This window comes from Ascaphus truei, chromosome 1 (genome assembly GCF_040206685.1).
Source record: "Ascaphus truei isolate aAscTru1 chromosome 1, aAscTru1.hap1, whole genome shotgun sequence".
NCBI lineage: Eukaryota > Metazoa > Chordata > Amphibia > Anura > Ascaphidae > Ascaphus > Ascaphus truei.
This window is the reverse complement of record NC_134483.1, coordinates 189,787,275-189,804,416: the sequence shown is the minus strand read 5'-3', so window position 1 is coordinate 189,804,416 and position 17,142 is coordinate 189,787,275. Positions and strand designations below refer to the sequence as shown.

The 17,142-nt window shown below is 39.8% G+C and overlaps 1 protein-coding gene across 2 annotated transcripts in view; it reads right to left on the bottom strand.

Annotated features, from left to right (window-relative positions):
• Positions 1-17,142, bottom strand: part of LOC142494900 (spindle assembly abnormal protein 6 homolog) — a 138,447-nt gene that overhangs the window by 31,485 nt on the left and 89,820 nt on the right. For both annotated transcript variants that reach the window (XM_075599574.1, XM_075599564.1), the window contains exons 7-8: positions 16,513-16,632; positions 8,821-9,012 (exon numbers count right to left, since the gene is read on the bottom strand). In XM_075599574.1, coding sequence (XP_075455689.1) covers positions 8,821-9,012; positions 16,513-16,632 — 312 coding nt within the window. The remainder of the gene's footprint in view (positions 1-8,820; positions 9,013-16,512; positions 16,633-17,142) is intronic.

Sequence of the window (17,142 nt, the reverse complement as noted above, 5' to 3'; positions counted from 1 at the left end):
ACTTGAAGCAAAATTAGAAAATTATCGATTGGTATATGATGTTGACAAATATCCTGGTAAGACTTGAAATAAAGCATGCAAACACAGGGCAATTAGGTTTATGGTTCCACTGACAAAGAAAACAGGGAAGAAGGGGGGGAGCAGGGGTCAGCAGTAAAACTTCATAAGACTCCTAATGGGAACCTACAAATGCTCACACCCTCAATAACATAAAAGAGGGTGAAGCTTCAAAACCAGCAGTGGGGGGGGGGGGGGGTTGGGTTAAAAATGAATGACTATATAATACTTACACGGCCATGTGTAAGTACAGGCTCATAAAGGGTTCTTTGTAAGATGTAGCCTCTTAATAGAGTCCATATCATAATATTCATCCATATCTTTCTGATAAGGCGTTTTCAGATAGCTGGATGATGTCACTGCCATGGGTCTCCACCAGACCCAGGTAAGAAATGGGAGCGAGTGTTCAAAATAAAAAATGACAATTTATTAGAATTACATTAAATGTCCACTCATATGAAGGGAAAGTCAGTGTAAGCAACACAAGGGATCCAGCTCGACTCTTGCAAGCTCTAGTGCTTCGGCCTCCGCGTCCGGTGTGAAGAAATCTGCTCAGCTGGTAAAACTGAGTGTCGCCGGATCACTACGGAAGCCTCCTGGTGACAATCCAAGAACAAAGATGGAGCAACACGTTTCACCGTAAAACGGCTTCCTCAGGCTTATTGAAGTGCTGGGTCTGTTCCCCATCTCTTAAATAGTGTTTGTAATTAGTCCCAACAGAATCTGATGTGTTAGGAATGCATAATCAGTTTGATTAGAAACCCTGCTGCTAAAATACAGGCTCAAGCCTCATTGGCTGTCCTCAGTGATGACGTCACTGTTCTAAACAGATTGGCAGAAAATATGTATGCAAAGATCCCTCTCACTAGATGCATGGACTTTGTTCTATTGGAAGCTATTTAAAAACTGTTAAAATGCCTTTCACATTCAAAATATATAATAGATAAACCTGCATTGAAGAACCTTTTTTATAAATATAAAATCGAACTGTAATAACATCCGCATCACAGTACATTGCAAATGAGATAGCAACCAAACACTATTGTGTACATGTCTTAAACTCCTTATCCATAAAATAAAAATAAGTGAGATGACTCAGGGAAAGGTATATCCCATATACAAATCCATTGACATGTTCGAATTGTATCTCTATACATAAAAATAATAATACTAATACTTTACACAATAGTACATAATATCACAAAGCATATAAATGCAATGTATTAGTATATTAAGTAAATTGGTCACAATAAACCGACCTATGATTGTCTCAATCAAAGATGTTAGGTAGGGCAAAAGCCCCCCTTTTGGTATTAATCCTCCTTGGATACATAGTACAACCATTAATTTACACAAATATTTTAAAATCCTAAAAACTAAAATATAAAAGCTCTAGATGCTGTCAATAGACAGAGCGCATATACAAAATCATAACCAATAAGCACGATATAGAATTCTAGTAATAGAGAGCATCAGTCAAATAAATGCAAACACCCACTGATAAGTGTACAGTATAGGATAGAATAACATGAAATAAGTATATATTTTTAATATCTCTATCTCTTCAGGTCAAATGTAAATAGTACCTTGACGGACAAAGGGGAGCTGAGATTCAGAAATAGACAGCTCAAAACACATGGCATAAACAGATAATTCACCAAATATTTTTATTTCAGAAACGCTTTAAAGCACATTAGAAAGCATAAAAATGAAATGTGAAATGATAAAACAATGTGACCGACCACAAAAAAGGATTACAGAAAAGATTTAAAAAAAGGGAAATTGGTTTACCAAAAACTATCCCTTCAGTATCCAGTAGTCTTAAAATTAAATAAACATTGATTAATACAACTGTCTTGAGAGATCAATAAGAAAAAAAACTTCAAAGTGCCAATAGGCAACAAGCGTGTGTATAGTTGGATCTATCATACATGCAGCAGAAACCTTATAGTAGAGAGCCTCAATCCTCCTTAACTATAAATCCAATTTAATGAATAGCAGCCCCTAGGGGCTATGGGTGAACAAACACTCCATAACAATCTATGCATATATTTAATAACCGCGATTCCATCAACCCATTTATGAAATCGACTAGCAGATAAAGGTAGCATAAAAGTTAAATAAAAGCCCTAAGTCGATATCTACATTTAGTCCATTAGGGACCAGTGTCTTTAGTGTGTATATCCAATGGGTCTCCCTCTGGCAGAGGCGCCTAAGCCCGTCACCTCCTCTCCAGTTGGCGGCTACTGCTTCAATACCTTTGAAGGTCAGGCCACTAGGGTTGCCTCCATGCACCAGACTAAAGTGTTGGGATACACTATGTGTCTGGAGCTGTTTACGTATATTGCCCATGTGCTCCAGTATGCGGACTCGCAAAGGTCTTTTGCGTGTCCCACATACTGGAGTCCACATGGGCATTCTAATAGATATACAACATAAGCGAGTCTAGAGTAAATAAATTGATTAATTTTAAAACATTTCTGTGTAATTTTAGAACGGAATGTATTTTTCTCCTTTGTTGCCTGTTTACAGGCTTTACATGCAAAGCAACTGAAAAATCCAATGGGTTTGGGTAACCACTGTTGGATATCAGTTTGTTTCTCCTTCCTAAAAAACACTTGGTGCTAGTTTGCCCTTGATGTTAGCTGCTTTCCTAAAAATAATCATAGGAGCCTCTGGGAAGTACTCCGTCAAGACTGGATCTCTTTTCAGTATATGCCAGTGTTTCTTCACAATTTTGCTAATCCTTGGTGCTTCTCTATTGTACTGAGTGATGAATGGAACTATAAAATCTTTCTTATTCTCTGCTGTTTTTGGCACCAACAGGTCAGTTTTGGTTAATTGTGCTGTCCTCTCCAGGGCTTTATCAATGATGCTCTCATCATAGTTCCTATCTAGGAAACGTCTTTTCAATACCTCAGACTGAGCTTTATATACTTCATTATCAGTGCAGTTTCGCCGAATCCGACGAAACTGCCCACACGGTATATTCTTCAACCATTTTGGATGATGACAACTACTACTGAGTAAACAATTGTTGGCATCCACTGCCTTCAAGTAAGTTTTGGTTTTTAAAACATTCTCTTCAACATAAATAGTTAAATCCAACAAGTTGATATTGGTTTTGCTCTTTTCTGATGTAAATTCTAAATTCACATTATTACAATTAATATGCACCAAGAAAGACTCTAGTGACTCCTCAATACCTCGCCAAATGAAGATGATATCATCTATAATATCTTCTAATCGAACCGATTATGCATTCCTAACACATCAGATTCTGTTGGGACTAATTACAAACACTATTTAAGAGATGGGGAACAGACCCAGCACTTCTATTGAGCTTGAGGAAGCCATTTTACGGTGAAACGCGTTGCCCCATCTTGTTCTTGGATTGTCACGAGGAAGCTTCCGTAGTGATCCGGTGACACTCATTTTTACCAGCTGAGCAGCTTTCTTCACACCGGACGCGGAGGCGAAGCACTAGAGCGTGCAAGAGTTGAGCTGGATCCCTTGTGTTGCCGACACTGACTTTCCCTACATGTGAGTGGACATTTAATGTCATTCTAATAAATTGTCATTTTTTATTTTGAACACTCGCTCCCATTTCTTACCTGGGTCTGGTGGAGACCCATGGCAGTGACATCATCCAGCTTTCTGAAAACGCCTTATCAGAAAGATATGGATAAATAGAGGACTCTATTAAGAGGCTACATCTGACAAAGAACCCTTTATGAGCCTGTACTTACACATGGCCTTGTAAGTATTACATTATCATTATTTTTTAACCCCCCCCCCCTTGCTGGTTTTGAAGCTTCACCCTCTTTTATGTTATTGAGGGTGTGAGAATTTGTAGGTTCCCATTAGGAGTCTTATGAAGTTTTACTGCTGACCCCTGCTCCCCCCTTCCCTGTTTTCTCTGTCTTTTGAGGGATCTAAGAAATATCCCATAGGGGGGTCTGAGAAGGTGGTCCTAACAACATTTACCACTGCGGATTCACCAAGGAGAAAAGAAGATTACCCACCAATTCCATCTATAGTTAGCGCCTGAGGTTTGTTCTGCTTTTGTCCACTGACAGAGTATAAACAATTGGTACCAATTAGACTGTAAGCTCCTCGGAGCAGGGACTCCTCTTCCTTAATGTTACTTTTATGTCTGAAGCACTTATTCCCATGATTGTATTGTATGTCTTTATTTATATAGCGCCATAAATGTACATAGCGCTTCACAGTAGTAATACATATCATATAAATAACAAATAATATAAAAAACAGATCATGGGAATAAGTGCTTCAGACATAAAAGTAACATTAAGGAAGAGGAGTCCCTGCTCCGAGGAGCTTACAATCTAATTGGTAGGTAGGGAGAACGTACAGAGACAGTTGGAGGGAATTCTAGTAATCTGTTATTTATGATCTGTTATTTATATTATCTGTTATTTATTTGATTACCACATGTATTACTACTGTGAAGCGCTATGTACATTAATGGCGCTATATAAATAAAGACATACAATACAATACTAGCCAACTATGGAGGAAAAACAAAAACAGTGATAGGAAGATGACAGAATTCTGCGCTCGACTATTTCCAGGCCGAGTTCTTAAAACTCTGTGATACACATGCTCCACTACGCAGAATAAGGGTACGGGGTGCCCACCTTCCATGGGTTACACCTGACCTTATAGCACTCTACCAGTTCAGGGATGCCTTGTGGAAAAGCTACAAAGTAACTGGCACTACCAAAGATCTCAATCACTACAGATGCCTGCGGAACATGTGCACAAGGCAAACAAGGCATGCAAAAGCACAATACATCAAACCCATCTAACTTCTGGAAGGTTATCAACAACATATTCCAACCTTCTAACCATCAACAGCCAAGTAATATCACTAAGGGGGATATTACTCTGACAAACCCCACCGACATTGCAAATGCATTCAATGATTACTTTGTGGGGTGTGCTACTAACTTATTAGCAAAACGCAACCCAAACCACAAACCTGAATCGCATCCTGGGAGTATCCATATAGCCCCACCCCCTCCCAACACTGCCCACAATTTTCAATTTGGCACAGTATCCGAAGAGGAGATTACACAAGCGCTCCTCAAATTAAAACTAAGCAACTAATGTGGACCTCACCTACTACAATCTAGGTTCTTAAGACTTGGTGCCCCAGCAATTGCCAAATCAATTGCTTCCATAGTCAACTCTATCCTGTCTGCAGGCCATATCCCTAAGACCTGGAAAACTGCCAGAGTTGTCCCAATCTTCAAAAGTGGGGACAAAAACACTGTCTCAAACTACAGGCCAATCTCCCTTCTCCCAATCCTATCCAAAGTCATGGAAAAATGTGTCCACTCCCAATTAAGCGATTACTATAACAAGACAAATTTCCCTAGCCAATTCCAATCAGGCTTTTGCCCCAAACACTCCACGGTAACTACGCTGCTAAAAGTTTGCAATGAAATCCAGTGTGGAAAGGAACGGGGTCAACTCACTGGTGCAATATTGCTAGATTTTGCAAAGGCTTTTGATACGGTTGATCATGCTATCCTGCTTAACAAACTCCAGAGCTCTGGAATAGGGAAGCATGCTTTAAACTGGTTTCAGTCCTACCTATCAGGTAGATCCCAACATGTGTCCATCTCAGGCTCTAAATCCAACCCCCGGATATTACCTGTGGCGTCCCGCAAGGCTCTGTTCTGGGGCCCCTACTCTTCTCAGTGTTCATCAATGATCTCCCCGCAGCTTGTAAGGAAGCCTCAATACACATGTATGCAGATGACACAATCCTATATGCACACAGCCATAGCCTCTCTGACCTTGAACACATACTTCAGTCTGACTTTTTGAGACTCGACAACTGGATTCCCAAAACAAACTTTTTATAAACACTGACAAGACTGTAACAATGGTATTTGGGACCAAGACTACATTTTTAAAGCTTCCAGTGACTGAGCTCCTGATCAGAACCAACGCTAACACCACCCTAACTCCTGTTACTAGTTTTAAATACCTGGGCATCTGGTTTAACTCCCACTTAACATTTGGAATGCACATTGATACCCTGACATCCAAAACCTATGCCAAACTAGGTGTACTTTACAGGAACAAATCCTCCCTAAGCCTGCTGGTCAGAAAGCGTATTGCACAGCAGATGCTAATGCCAATTATCAACTATGGAGACATAGTATATGGCTCGGCACCCCAAACCCACCGTGGCAAACTTGACACACTCTACAATTCAATTTGTCATTTTGTTCTCCAATGCAACTACAACACACATCACTACGAAATGCTCAAAGAACTAGATTGGTCATCACTAGAGTCTAGGCGCAAAGTTCACCTTTCCTGTCTTGCCTTTAAATACTTTATGGGCAAGCTACCCATCTACCTGAACAAGCTCCTCACCCCTACCACCTGCAGCACTTATCACCTGAGATCAGACTCCAAAAGACTATTCATGGTCCCAAGGCTCAACAAAGTATCCGGTTGCTCCTCCTCTTACCGTGCACCCCAAAACTGGAACAACCTACCAGAGACTCTCATATCCACCACCAGTTTAAGTTCTTTCAAAACTAAGGCTGTCTCACATTTTAATCTGGTCTGTAACTGTTACATAAGCCTATAATATACATCTTCTCTAACTGTGCATGAAATGTATTGTATATAATGTATACCCTGATCATTTATGTAACTGTATTTGTAACCATGTATTATTTGTCATATTAACTATGCCCAGGACATACTTGAAAACGAGAGGTAAATCTCAATGTATTACTTCCTGGTAAAACATTTTATAAATAAATAAATATAGAGGCTCACAAATGCTAATCTAGAGCTGGAGTACACCACAGATTACTTTTACATCACTTTAAGCTCATCTCCTCCTAAAGGAAGTTACAACGCTTTATCTGGTAAAATATAAGTAATGCACAGCATACATTCAAGTAAGAATAATAATACTTTCTGATAACTGTCCCAAAGACGGAAATAACTTGTAATCTAATGTTTAGTATGTAAGGGGAAAAGTCTAAAAATTACTTGCTGAAGTTTGACAGAGATGGAATTACATAGGATTGACATTCTCCATACACTTGGTATCTATAGCGGAGCTCTAGCCTGGATCATGTCTAACCTCTCACACCATACTTTTACCTCCTGTACCTCTGTCAACCTTTTTTCGCTCTGCAGTAGGTGGACCCTTTCACATTTTTTGGGTTCAAATATCACCTCTGCTGTCAACACACAAATTAACTTTTCAACCCCTGACCTTACACCTGCTGTACAGACCCAATTCTCTGAATATCTCTCCATTACCTCATCCAGGATGGCCCTCCGCCAGCTCAAACTTATGTCAGACGGAGCTCCTCATACTTCCTCCCAAACCTGGCCTTACTGCCACCTACTCCATTACTGTTGGCAGCACTATCATACTCTCAGAATCACAAGCACGCTGCCTAGGTGTCACATTCGACTCCTCCCTCACATTCACAATGTAGCTAAAACGTGTTGATTTTTCCCTTCAAAACATTGCAAAGACACGACTTTTCCTCTATCCTTCTACTGCTAAGACACTAACGTAGGCCGTCATTCTTTCCCATCTCGAATATTGTAACCTTCGACTGTCTGGCCTTCCTGCCTCTCACCTCTCTCTCTCTCTCTCTCTCTCTTTCTACAATTTATCCTCTGCTACTGCTAGAATCACTTTAGTCTCTCCTAAATCTGTCTCAGATTCTCTCCTGCCGAAATCCCTCTCCTGGCTTCTCATTAAATCCTGTATTACTTATACAATTTTTGTTCTCTATTTTAAGCCTAAACTATCCTTCAGCCCTCATTATATCTTATTCCTGCTCATCTCCTATTATGTTTCTTTATCTTCTCAAAGCTATTCATTGATAGCAGATTGTAAGCTCTTCGGGAGGGATTCCTTTTTCCTAATGTTACTTTTAGGTCTCGAGCCTTATTCCCATTACGTTATCATGTCATGTGTATTACTGCTGTGAAGCGCCATGTACATAGATGGTGCAATATAAATAAAGATCTACATACATAGCCAACTGTTAAACAGAGGAAAGGGGCTTATAATGTAAAAATATTTTTGTAACAGGGTGCATGTAAATAAACAAGTCATTATCACAAGATTACTTAACACATGCTGTTCACTGAAATCCAATGACCAGCAATATCGAGCAACCAGAAAAAAAAATACAAAATTCATCAATGTATCACCTATCCGAGGCTGGCGTTAATCTTATCTTAATTGTGAATATAATGCTCACTACATACATAGTCAAGATAACAATAGGCAACTTGGAATAGGTGCTAAAAAAATAATAATAAAAAAAAAAACTACATTACATACATATTGTACCAAATTATGATCCTAGTACTTAGTTTAGCATGGTAAACTCATGATTCGCTGACCCCTAAGGGCTGCGTTGGAGTGTACTGTATATTGTCCTATGCGGGGTCAATTCAATAAGTGTTAGGAATGTGAGAGTAAGGTCTGCAATACCTCACCATGGCTTTACCATGCCTAGCTGGACACTTGGGCTACAAATTGCTTAACAGGGTAAATATTAAACATTATTTTGAAGCATTTCATTTGCAATGAAAGCTGATGCATATTAACGAAATTGTGAAATCTCACACAATGTTTATTTTTTACTTCTGTTGATCTTACCACATACATAAACCGTTTGAGAGGCAGTAATTCAAAATACTGCCCATGTATTAGTGTGTAAGTTTTCGTACCTCTTCCATTCCAGAAAGTTTGCTTTTAAGTTCTCTGATACATGATTCAGACTTGTATTTTCTCTCTGTGAGCTCTTTATTGTTGGTTTCCAATTCAGATGCTCTAGCTTCTAAGTGCTGTATTGTTCGGCTGCTCGAGGTCTCCGTCTCTTTCTTTTGTTGTTCATACTGAACTTGGTACTGTGTTTGAATCTTTAATCAAAAGGAATAGTTTGTTAGTGGTTTGAGATAACTTCAAATGTGCATGAATTTAAAAGGGTCACTAAAATAAGGAAACATTGTACAGCCGCGGCCCCTTTTATTCTAACACTTCACCGATATTTTCCGGTGACTTTTTCCGAATGCCACGCACTTCGCCGCGTTCATGTGGCGTTCGTGCCGTATTCATGTCGCAATCCTGCCGGCGTCACCCGCGCTTGATCTGTTTAATGAGAATGTTTCGGTTTTAATTGGTTGCAATTCTTTGCGTATCCGCCAGGTGGCAGATATTCATGAATTGTAATGCGCATGCGCTTCAGCAATGTGTCGACTTGCAGGTGTTTAAAAAATACCACAGTGGTCCTTTGTGAATTGAAGAAGTTGTACAACATTGTATTTATTTAGGCATTTAATATTAAAAACTAAATGCAAACTGTCTACTGTCTGGTGTTCTATTCCATTGTCCAGAGAGGTCCAGAGATGAGTACACCACTGCAGTACATGTTCAGAAAGCCCAACATAACGTACGCTTATTTAATATGGTCAGCAATTAGCTCAGCAGATGATAAGAAGGCCACAGTTGGTCAAATTTATCAATATTTTATCGAAAATTATAACTTTCACAGATTTTCACCAGAAGCTCTGGGGTGGAAGCTCGCGATAAGGAAAAAGTTATGTATTGATCCGCGTTTTTTTTCGAATTGCTCCTGAACCCAGAGTTACAGGAGGAGGGTATTGGTGTGTTGCCCCTGAATTTTCCAGTACCTTTGTAAAACCAACTAGGAATCGTCAGTCCCAGGCAAGCAATACGCCAGCGCCAGCACTGGCTTCCAATAACGGTCCGACCGTCTGTGAAAACCTGCTGACCGGCCACACTTGCTATCAGCCCCCACGTGGATACCTGCAGCCTGAGCAGGATTTCACATGCAGATATCAGCAAGCTTGCATGTACCAAAGCGATTTCCAGCTTCATCAGCTGGCAACTACAGGTCTAGCAGGCCCGTTGTCACCTGTCAACTACGTGTCAAGACTACGGGACTGGCAGTGGCTTAGCGCCAACCGATTGGCAAAGTCTATGGTGAGTACGGCTGCCGTATTTTATTCTTTTTTGAAATATCAATATCAATGCACAGTACAGCGATTCTCCTGTTATTAATCTCTTTGCTTATGGTTATTTACTGTAGTTCTTTTAGTCACAATTCGCCAAACTTTAGTCCAGCAAGATCATTGGCTGAGCAGCTTCTACAGTACATTAGTGGACAGCTAGGCGCATGCGCATTGGAACCTTGTTGAAACGCATACTGTATGCGTCTCATCACATCTAGGCACATGCGTGTATGTGAACAGAGACGCCCCCCGAGAAAATAATTGTTGAAACTGCGGTGACTGACTGTGGTAACTTCTTTAGGGGACTGACTACTGAACTAACCATTACAGTATTTACAGTATTTATTTTTCTTCCTCAGAAAAAGAAACTTTGTCATCAGGCCGAGAACGGCAAATGGAGGGATTTCAATGGATAATATCGCTTTTTGTAATGATGCTCGCACACTGCTGAATCTGAATCAGTGCCATTTTTATTGATTAGGATAGAATAACTGAGCTTTATTACCTACTGTACTGTATAATAAACCCCAAAAATAAAAAGTATGCATTTATTCTGTACATGTATTACAGTACAGTATGTGTGTTCTACTCTAATAATAATACAAATACGGATAATGCGTTTTAATACTGTTTTGATGTACTGTAATGCGCAGTAAGTAAAAAAAACATTAATGGTGTACTGTAATTAAAAACATACAGGTATACAGTATTTAAAAAAAAAACAGCAATTTCTTTTATTGGTGGGTGCAGTAAGTACAAATACATTAATGGTGTCCAATACAGTAAAAACATTGGAAGTATGAAAACAATCTACAATAATCAACATTATTTTTATTGGTGGAGTACCGTAAGTAAAAAAACATTAATGGTGTACTGTAATTAAAAACATACAGGTATATTTAAAAAAACATATTAGAATACAATTATAAACAATGAACAAGTCAGAAATGAATCAACATTTTAACAGACGAGCAATCATGAAGCGAATTTGATCCCCAGCAGATTGTCCTTCCAGGGCCGATGCCTTGTATGCCGCAAAATGCCATTAATGGAGTCTTGCACGATTTTCATTAAAGGAGGTAATTGAAAAATAGCGCCACAATTCCTCACAATAGTCCTTCTTAAATTTTCAGGAAGCGCCCTTTTTTCACGATTTCCTTCTTAGTTCACATTGTGGGCCCACCCTAAGTACAACGAGTATGGCACATGGTGCTTGAAAATTAACAAGACATGCCTCTGGGGTATACGAGCACTTGCAAACCTATACTTCTCCCTGAGTGGCTGGAGCAGCTCACGCAGGATGATGTCGGGCACCGTCTCAATGCAAGCGTATGTGGGTTGGATTCTGGGAGCGGGTGTTATTCTGGGAGCGGGTGTGCTTGTGGCGGCGGGCGAGGGTAGGTTGTCTGGGAGGAAGCTTTCCTCCTGTCTTGATCTCCTTGTCAGTGTTGCCTCCTGGCGTGGTCTTGATGGGGTTGTCATGACATCCTCATCAAAGGCATACATGAACACATATTCTTCTGATGGAGGGGGTGCGCTTGGCAATGGAAGGTTGAAGGACCCATTCATCCCATCCTTGCCACCCTACTGCTCCGGCATCCGAGTTACAGGGGCATGAACTCCGAGCAAATTATGTATCCCCGCTATGTCAGTCTCTATCTTCTCCATCCGTTGATCCATCTTCACCATCCGTTGATCCATATTTAGCATGGTCTCTAAAAGAAGATCTATCTTACCCAGCATAGAGTTCCCAGGGATATCGACACTTAACCCATTCAGCATGCGGTCTAACAAGCTGGATCTTGTGCATGGGGTGCTGTGGACATTTGGGTGGATGGGTGCATAAGAGGATGAGATGGGGGTTCCCTGGAGAGAAGCGACAGTCGTCGAGGAGTGTTGAAGAAGGTGTCCTCTGGGTTTCCGGGAGAGAAGCGGCAGCGGCGGCGAGGAGTGATGGAGAAGGTGTCCTCTGGGTTTTGGGGAGAGAAGCAGCAGCAGCGGCGAGGGCTGATGCAGAAGGTGACCATTTGTTTTGCTTTGAGTGTACATCACCGAATTTCTTCTTGACATAATAAGGCTTCTTTAAAGCCTTTGGAGTCGTCAGAAGGTTTTCTTTATTAGCCTTAGCCTTTCGCTTTGGCCTTGGCTTGGAAACGGCTGCCGCCTTTCGCTTTTTCTGCATGACAGTCACGGCAGAGGCGAGTGGGTTCCTGCGTCCGTAAAATCGGAGTTGATCCATGGAAGCAGATGGCACAATGCAGTATCTGGACAAGGGCAAGTTCAGATACAGATCATCGGTTGGGAGGATATGCAATGTGTGTCATCTTTTATGCATGGCGACGAGGTGCAGGTGTTAAAAGTGGGCGTACTCTAATGTGAGTCATTAAAGTATAAATACACCATCCATTTTGTGGATTCACTGCACATTGAATACACATCAACTAAACATCGAATATACATTCTTGTGCTTGTATTTCTTTCTACACGCAGCGATGCTTGTTAAAAAGATTTCTAAGGATCTCAGCATGAGAATAAAGGAGATGTACAAGAGAGGACAACGAATTGTGGATATTCAATGCTGGCTAAGTACTTCTGGCCTCGTTGTACCAGCAGCAACCATGAGCTATCATGCCCACGGTAAAACCAAAAAAGTAAAGAGGACACCAACGGTAACTACTGCGTAAGTACTGTATCTATTTTTACTGTTATCGCTGTATATTTATATAACTATTTTATACAGTATCTTTCTATGTTTATTGATATCGCTGTATATTTATATAACTATTCTATACAGTATCTTTCTATTTTTATATTTATACAGTATAACTATTCTATTAAAGTAATATCTACTGTATATTTGGCCATACTGTAAGCCTGAGCATAAATGTACCTGTACTTATGGCCTACTGTAATGTATTTTTGTTTTTCCTAAAACTTTCCTTAGGGAGACAACTGTACTGGTTGACAGAATAAGTGAAGAAAATGATGAGAAGAGTGCCTTAAGGGTCAAAGACACTCTGCAGAAAAATCCCAATCTAACCGTATCAGAGACCAGCATTAAGAAGATGAGACGCAGAATTGGATGGAAATATGGACGTGTGAGGTTAGTACTGGACAGTACAGGAGGTGAATAAACTGTACTGTAACTATAAAATTATTCCTTGTCATTACAGAGCATACCCTATTATAAGGGACGTAAACAGGATAAAGAGAGTGGTCCAGGCACAGGCATGGATCAACAGTGGCGAAACTTTTCAGGATTGCATCTTCACTGACGAGTCTACTGTATCGCTGGAGAGATTTGCCACCTTTGCATTCCACAAAAAAGGTTGCATATCTATGAAGCCGTGTCCAAAACACCCAGTGAAGATGCATGTGTGGGGTGCCATCTCTAGGCGTGGACCAGGATGCATCGTCATCTTTGATGGTACAGTATAATAATGCACAAAGTCACATGCTGTAGCCTTAAGCACTGTACTGTACTACTGTAGTGTGCATTATTTTGAGCACTTTTCTTTTCTTGTTACAGGAATCATGAATAAAGCTTTTTTCCAAGAGCAAATAGTGCCTGAGATTGTGGAATACATCACGCGTGAATTCCCAGATGGTCACCGTTTCTACCAGGACAACGATCCGAAGCACACCGCGCCAACTGCGCATATTCTTGCCTGTGGTATCAACTGGGTGAAGATGCCAGCGGAGTAAGTACGGTAACCATGTCTCGTTTTTTCACACTGTTTATTGTGTATCTCTTTAACTAAATCTCCTTTTTTCCCCCTCCAATGACAGATCGCCAAACCTCAATCCTATCGAATTGGTCTGGCATCAGCTGAAGGAAAGTGGTGAAACCATCCAAAAAAAGGATGAGTTGGCGAATGGCATAATGAGTTTTTGGAATGATGTGCTCACCGTGGAATGCTGTAATAAATATATCGACCATATTGCGACTGTGTAGCCCATTGTGATATAGCGTAATGGGCAAGCATCAGGAAGGTCGTATAGTACTGTACTGTAGTATGGTAAGTACAGGCACACCAAGTACAGCATGATACAGGTAAGTATGGCACAGATTGTTTTATAGTATACAGCATGAACTGTACTGCACTAATTTTTTAATTTTTAGAGAGAGCTTGCTGCACTACCAATCTTGTTACAAAGTATTCTTTCAGTACAGTAGTTCCAATATACAGTAGTTTGACAGAAGTAACTGCATACAGTACTCCAATATGGAGTAGTTTTATTGTACACAATGCAATTATATGCACTTAACTGCACTCATTTTTTCTTTTCTTTTCAGAGACAGCTGGCTGCACTACAAAAGGACGGGTGGGGGGAGGGGGTATCATGTGTAAATTGTGTGAATTGTGTGTATAGTGTATCTACAGTCATGATTTACACAAAACCCCCCTTCTCTCAATGAACTACAGAATGCAATGTGGCCATGACGAACAAGATAAAGACTAAAAAAAATTATTACTGTTTTTATTCTTATAAATGTGCATTATTCATGATTATTTGTATTTTTCATTCTTCCATTATTATGCACCGGCTCTAAAATTTCAACTGACAGAAGAACTACAGTACACTACTGTACGTGTACAAAGAAGATAAACACTGAAAATGATTATATGTATTTTTTATTCCTGATAAAATAAAATAAATATTTTATTACATTTACATTTTTTTTCTTTGAACTTTAAATTCACTGTGAATCTGTGTGTGTGTGTGTGTGTGTGTGTGTGGGGGGGGGGGGTTCTTCAAGAAGTTTACATTTTTATTCATTGGTTACATTTTTATTCATTGGTTACATAATCAGATTAACATATTCAATTCGAGAAGGGTTTATCACAAGTGTGCATGCATTACCGTAAACAAAGCCTCAAAGAGTTGGGGGGGCATCATAATGGATTAGCATAAGGGATTAGCCAAGCATTTGAAAATGATTGTGAAGTTATACACGCATGCGCATTAATCATCAACTATGTCCCTTGCCCAAAACGGCAGGCGCAGTGATGTGACGCTCGGCTCGGGAAGATTAAAAGCACAAAGCCAAGCTTTTGAAAATGAATGGTTTTCGAGAGGTGTCGATAATAAGTTGAAATTCTTGAGCCTTGTGTGTGTCTACGGGGGGGAGGGGGGTAAAGCTGCATGAAGGATTAGCAGTACTGAATTGTAGTTCAAAGACATATTTTCAATAGGTCATCATAATGTTTTGATCCCCAGACCCCCAAATCAATAAAAATTACATAAAGGATGTGAATGACCAGTGTAACATTAAAAATCTACAGTACCGATAGAATATCAGAATAACAAAAAAATTTATGCAGGCAGACGCTGAAATGTGACACCAGGCTCTGTACGTTATACTGTACACGCAGGAATGTGATGACAGGTTCGGGATGATTGAAGCCAGAAAACCATCTGGCTTTGGGAGAGATTTACTGAACTGTAGATAAGAAGTTGAAATAGTACTTTAGCCGTGTGAGTGCGGGGGCGAGAGGGAGAGCGTTGTATGTGCCGAAATGTGATACTGTAACACGCCTATGCGTTTCAACAATGTATGGTACACGCATAATACTGTATAAAAAGAGTATGAAAACAAGTAAAAGTACTGATTACAAAATAATACAGTACTGTATAGAAATGTGATAATTTTATATTCGAAGAAGACGCGATGCTATATTTTTGTAATACTGTATACTGTAAATCCTCCATTTTACAAATACTGCGCGCGCACACACAGACATAATGCATTAGACATGCATTAGACTTATTAGACTTTTAAGACAACAGGTCGCGAATGTCCACCTGTGTTTTTAGACGGTATTGCAGTATAGCGGACAGCGCTAAAAATCTGAGCGCTAACATATCGGAAAGCGCTACGGAAAAAAAGAAAATATACCGCATCTGGCCGCGGTTAGCAGAGCTCCGCGGATCCGGACGCATTAGGATAAAGGCGGCCGCAGCTGTACCCTCCAGTGCTAGATGAACCTACAGAAAATTTTCCCAGCTCTTCAAGCACTTGGGTATTATGAGCAACAAGGTTATCAGTAGATAGAAATACACTGAAGCACAGACAAATATATTTGTAGCATTAAAGAGCATTGGGTTAATCCACAAGAGGTGTGTTTTTTTTTTTTTTTTTTAGTATTTTACACAGTATTTCTATTTCTGCAGTGACCATACAGTATAAAATCTGATACAGAAATATTATGGCCTGTTAATGAAACTCCAGGGAAACAAGCTTTAATTTTCACTTTACAAAGGGCTTGTAAAGACAACAGGACAGTTAACATGAAGCATATACTGTATAAAAACAGACACAAAATGTTTTCACCTCTCACTTTTTAAAGCTGTATAAAACAAATGTCATTAATTTAATCAAACCTGTAAGGACTTCTCTCGCTCTGCAGTTATTTCCTGTGCATGCCTGCTAGTTAATAAAGAAGTTTGGGATGTCCACTCATTGCGCAGTTTATCCAGTTCTTTACTCTTCTCTGACAAAGCCTGCAAAGAAGAAACACTACATGGTCAGCTGTAATGGACTACCGGGCAAAACGAAGTAGGGCCTTTTAAATATTGTAATGCATTTTTAACCCATTTTGAATCAATCAGCTGCTGACTACTGCAACAATGAAGACATCTTTAGAGGACCTATTCAATTCTTGTTACTATTATTAATAATTTAGCTTTACTACAACTATACTATTTAGCCAGATCAAACTTAATTTCAGTACAATAATATGCTTAGACACTTTACATTCTGAGGCTGCATGCCTACGTTATCGTGCTTGGGAGAAAATAAAGCCTGCTACATCTCTACAGACGTGTTGACAATAAAGTAAAGTAATCTGCAATCACTCCATGTTCTAGTCCCAAATAGGTTATTAGCAAAAGAATGATTAGCAGTTACACAAACTGCAATTGGCACCAGATTTGTTTGTAACACTGTGTATACTGCACGCAACCTTGTTGTGGTAAAGACCATCACATGTCATTATCATTAATGTACACTGG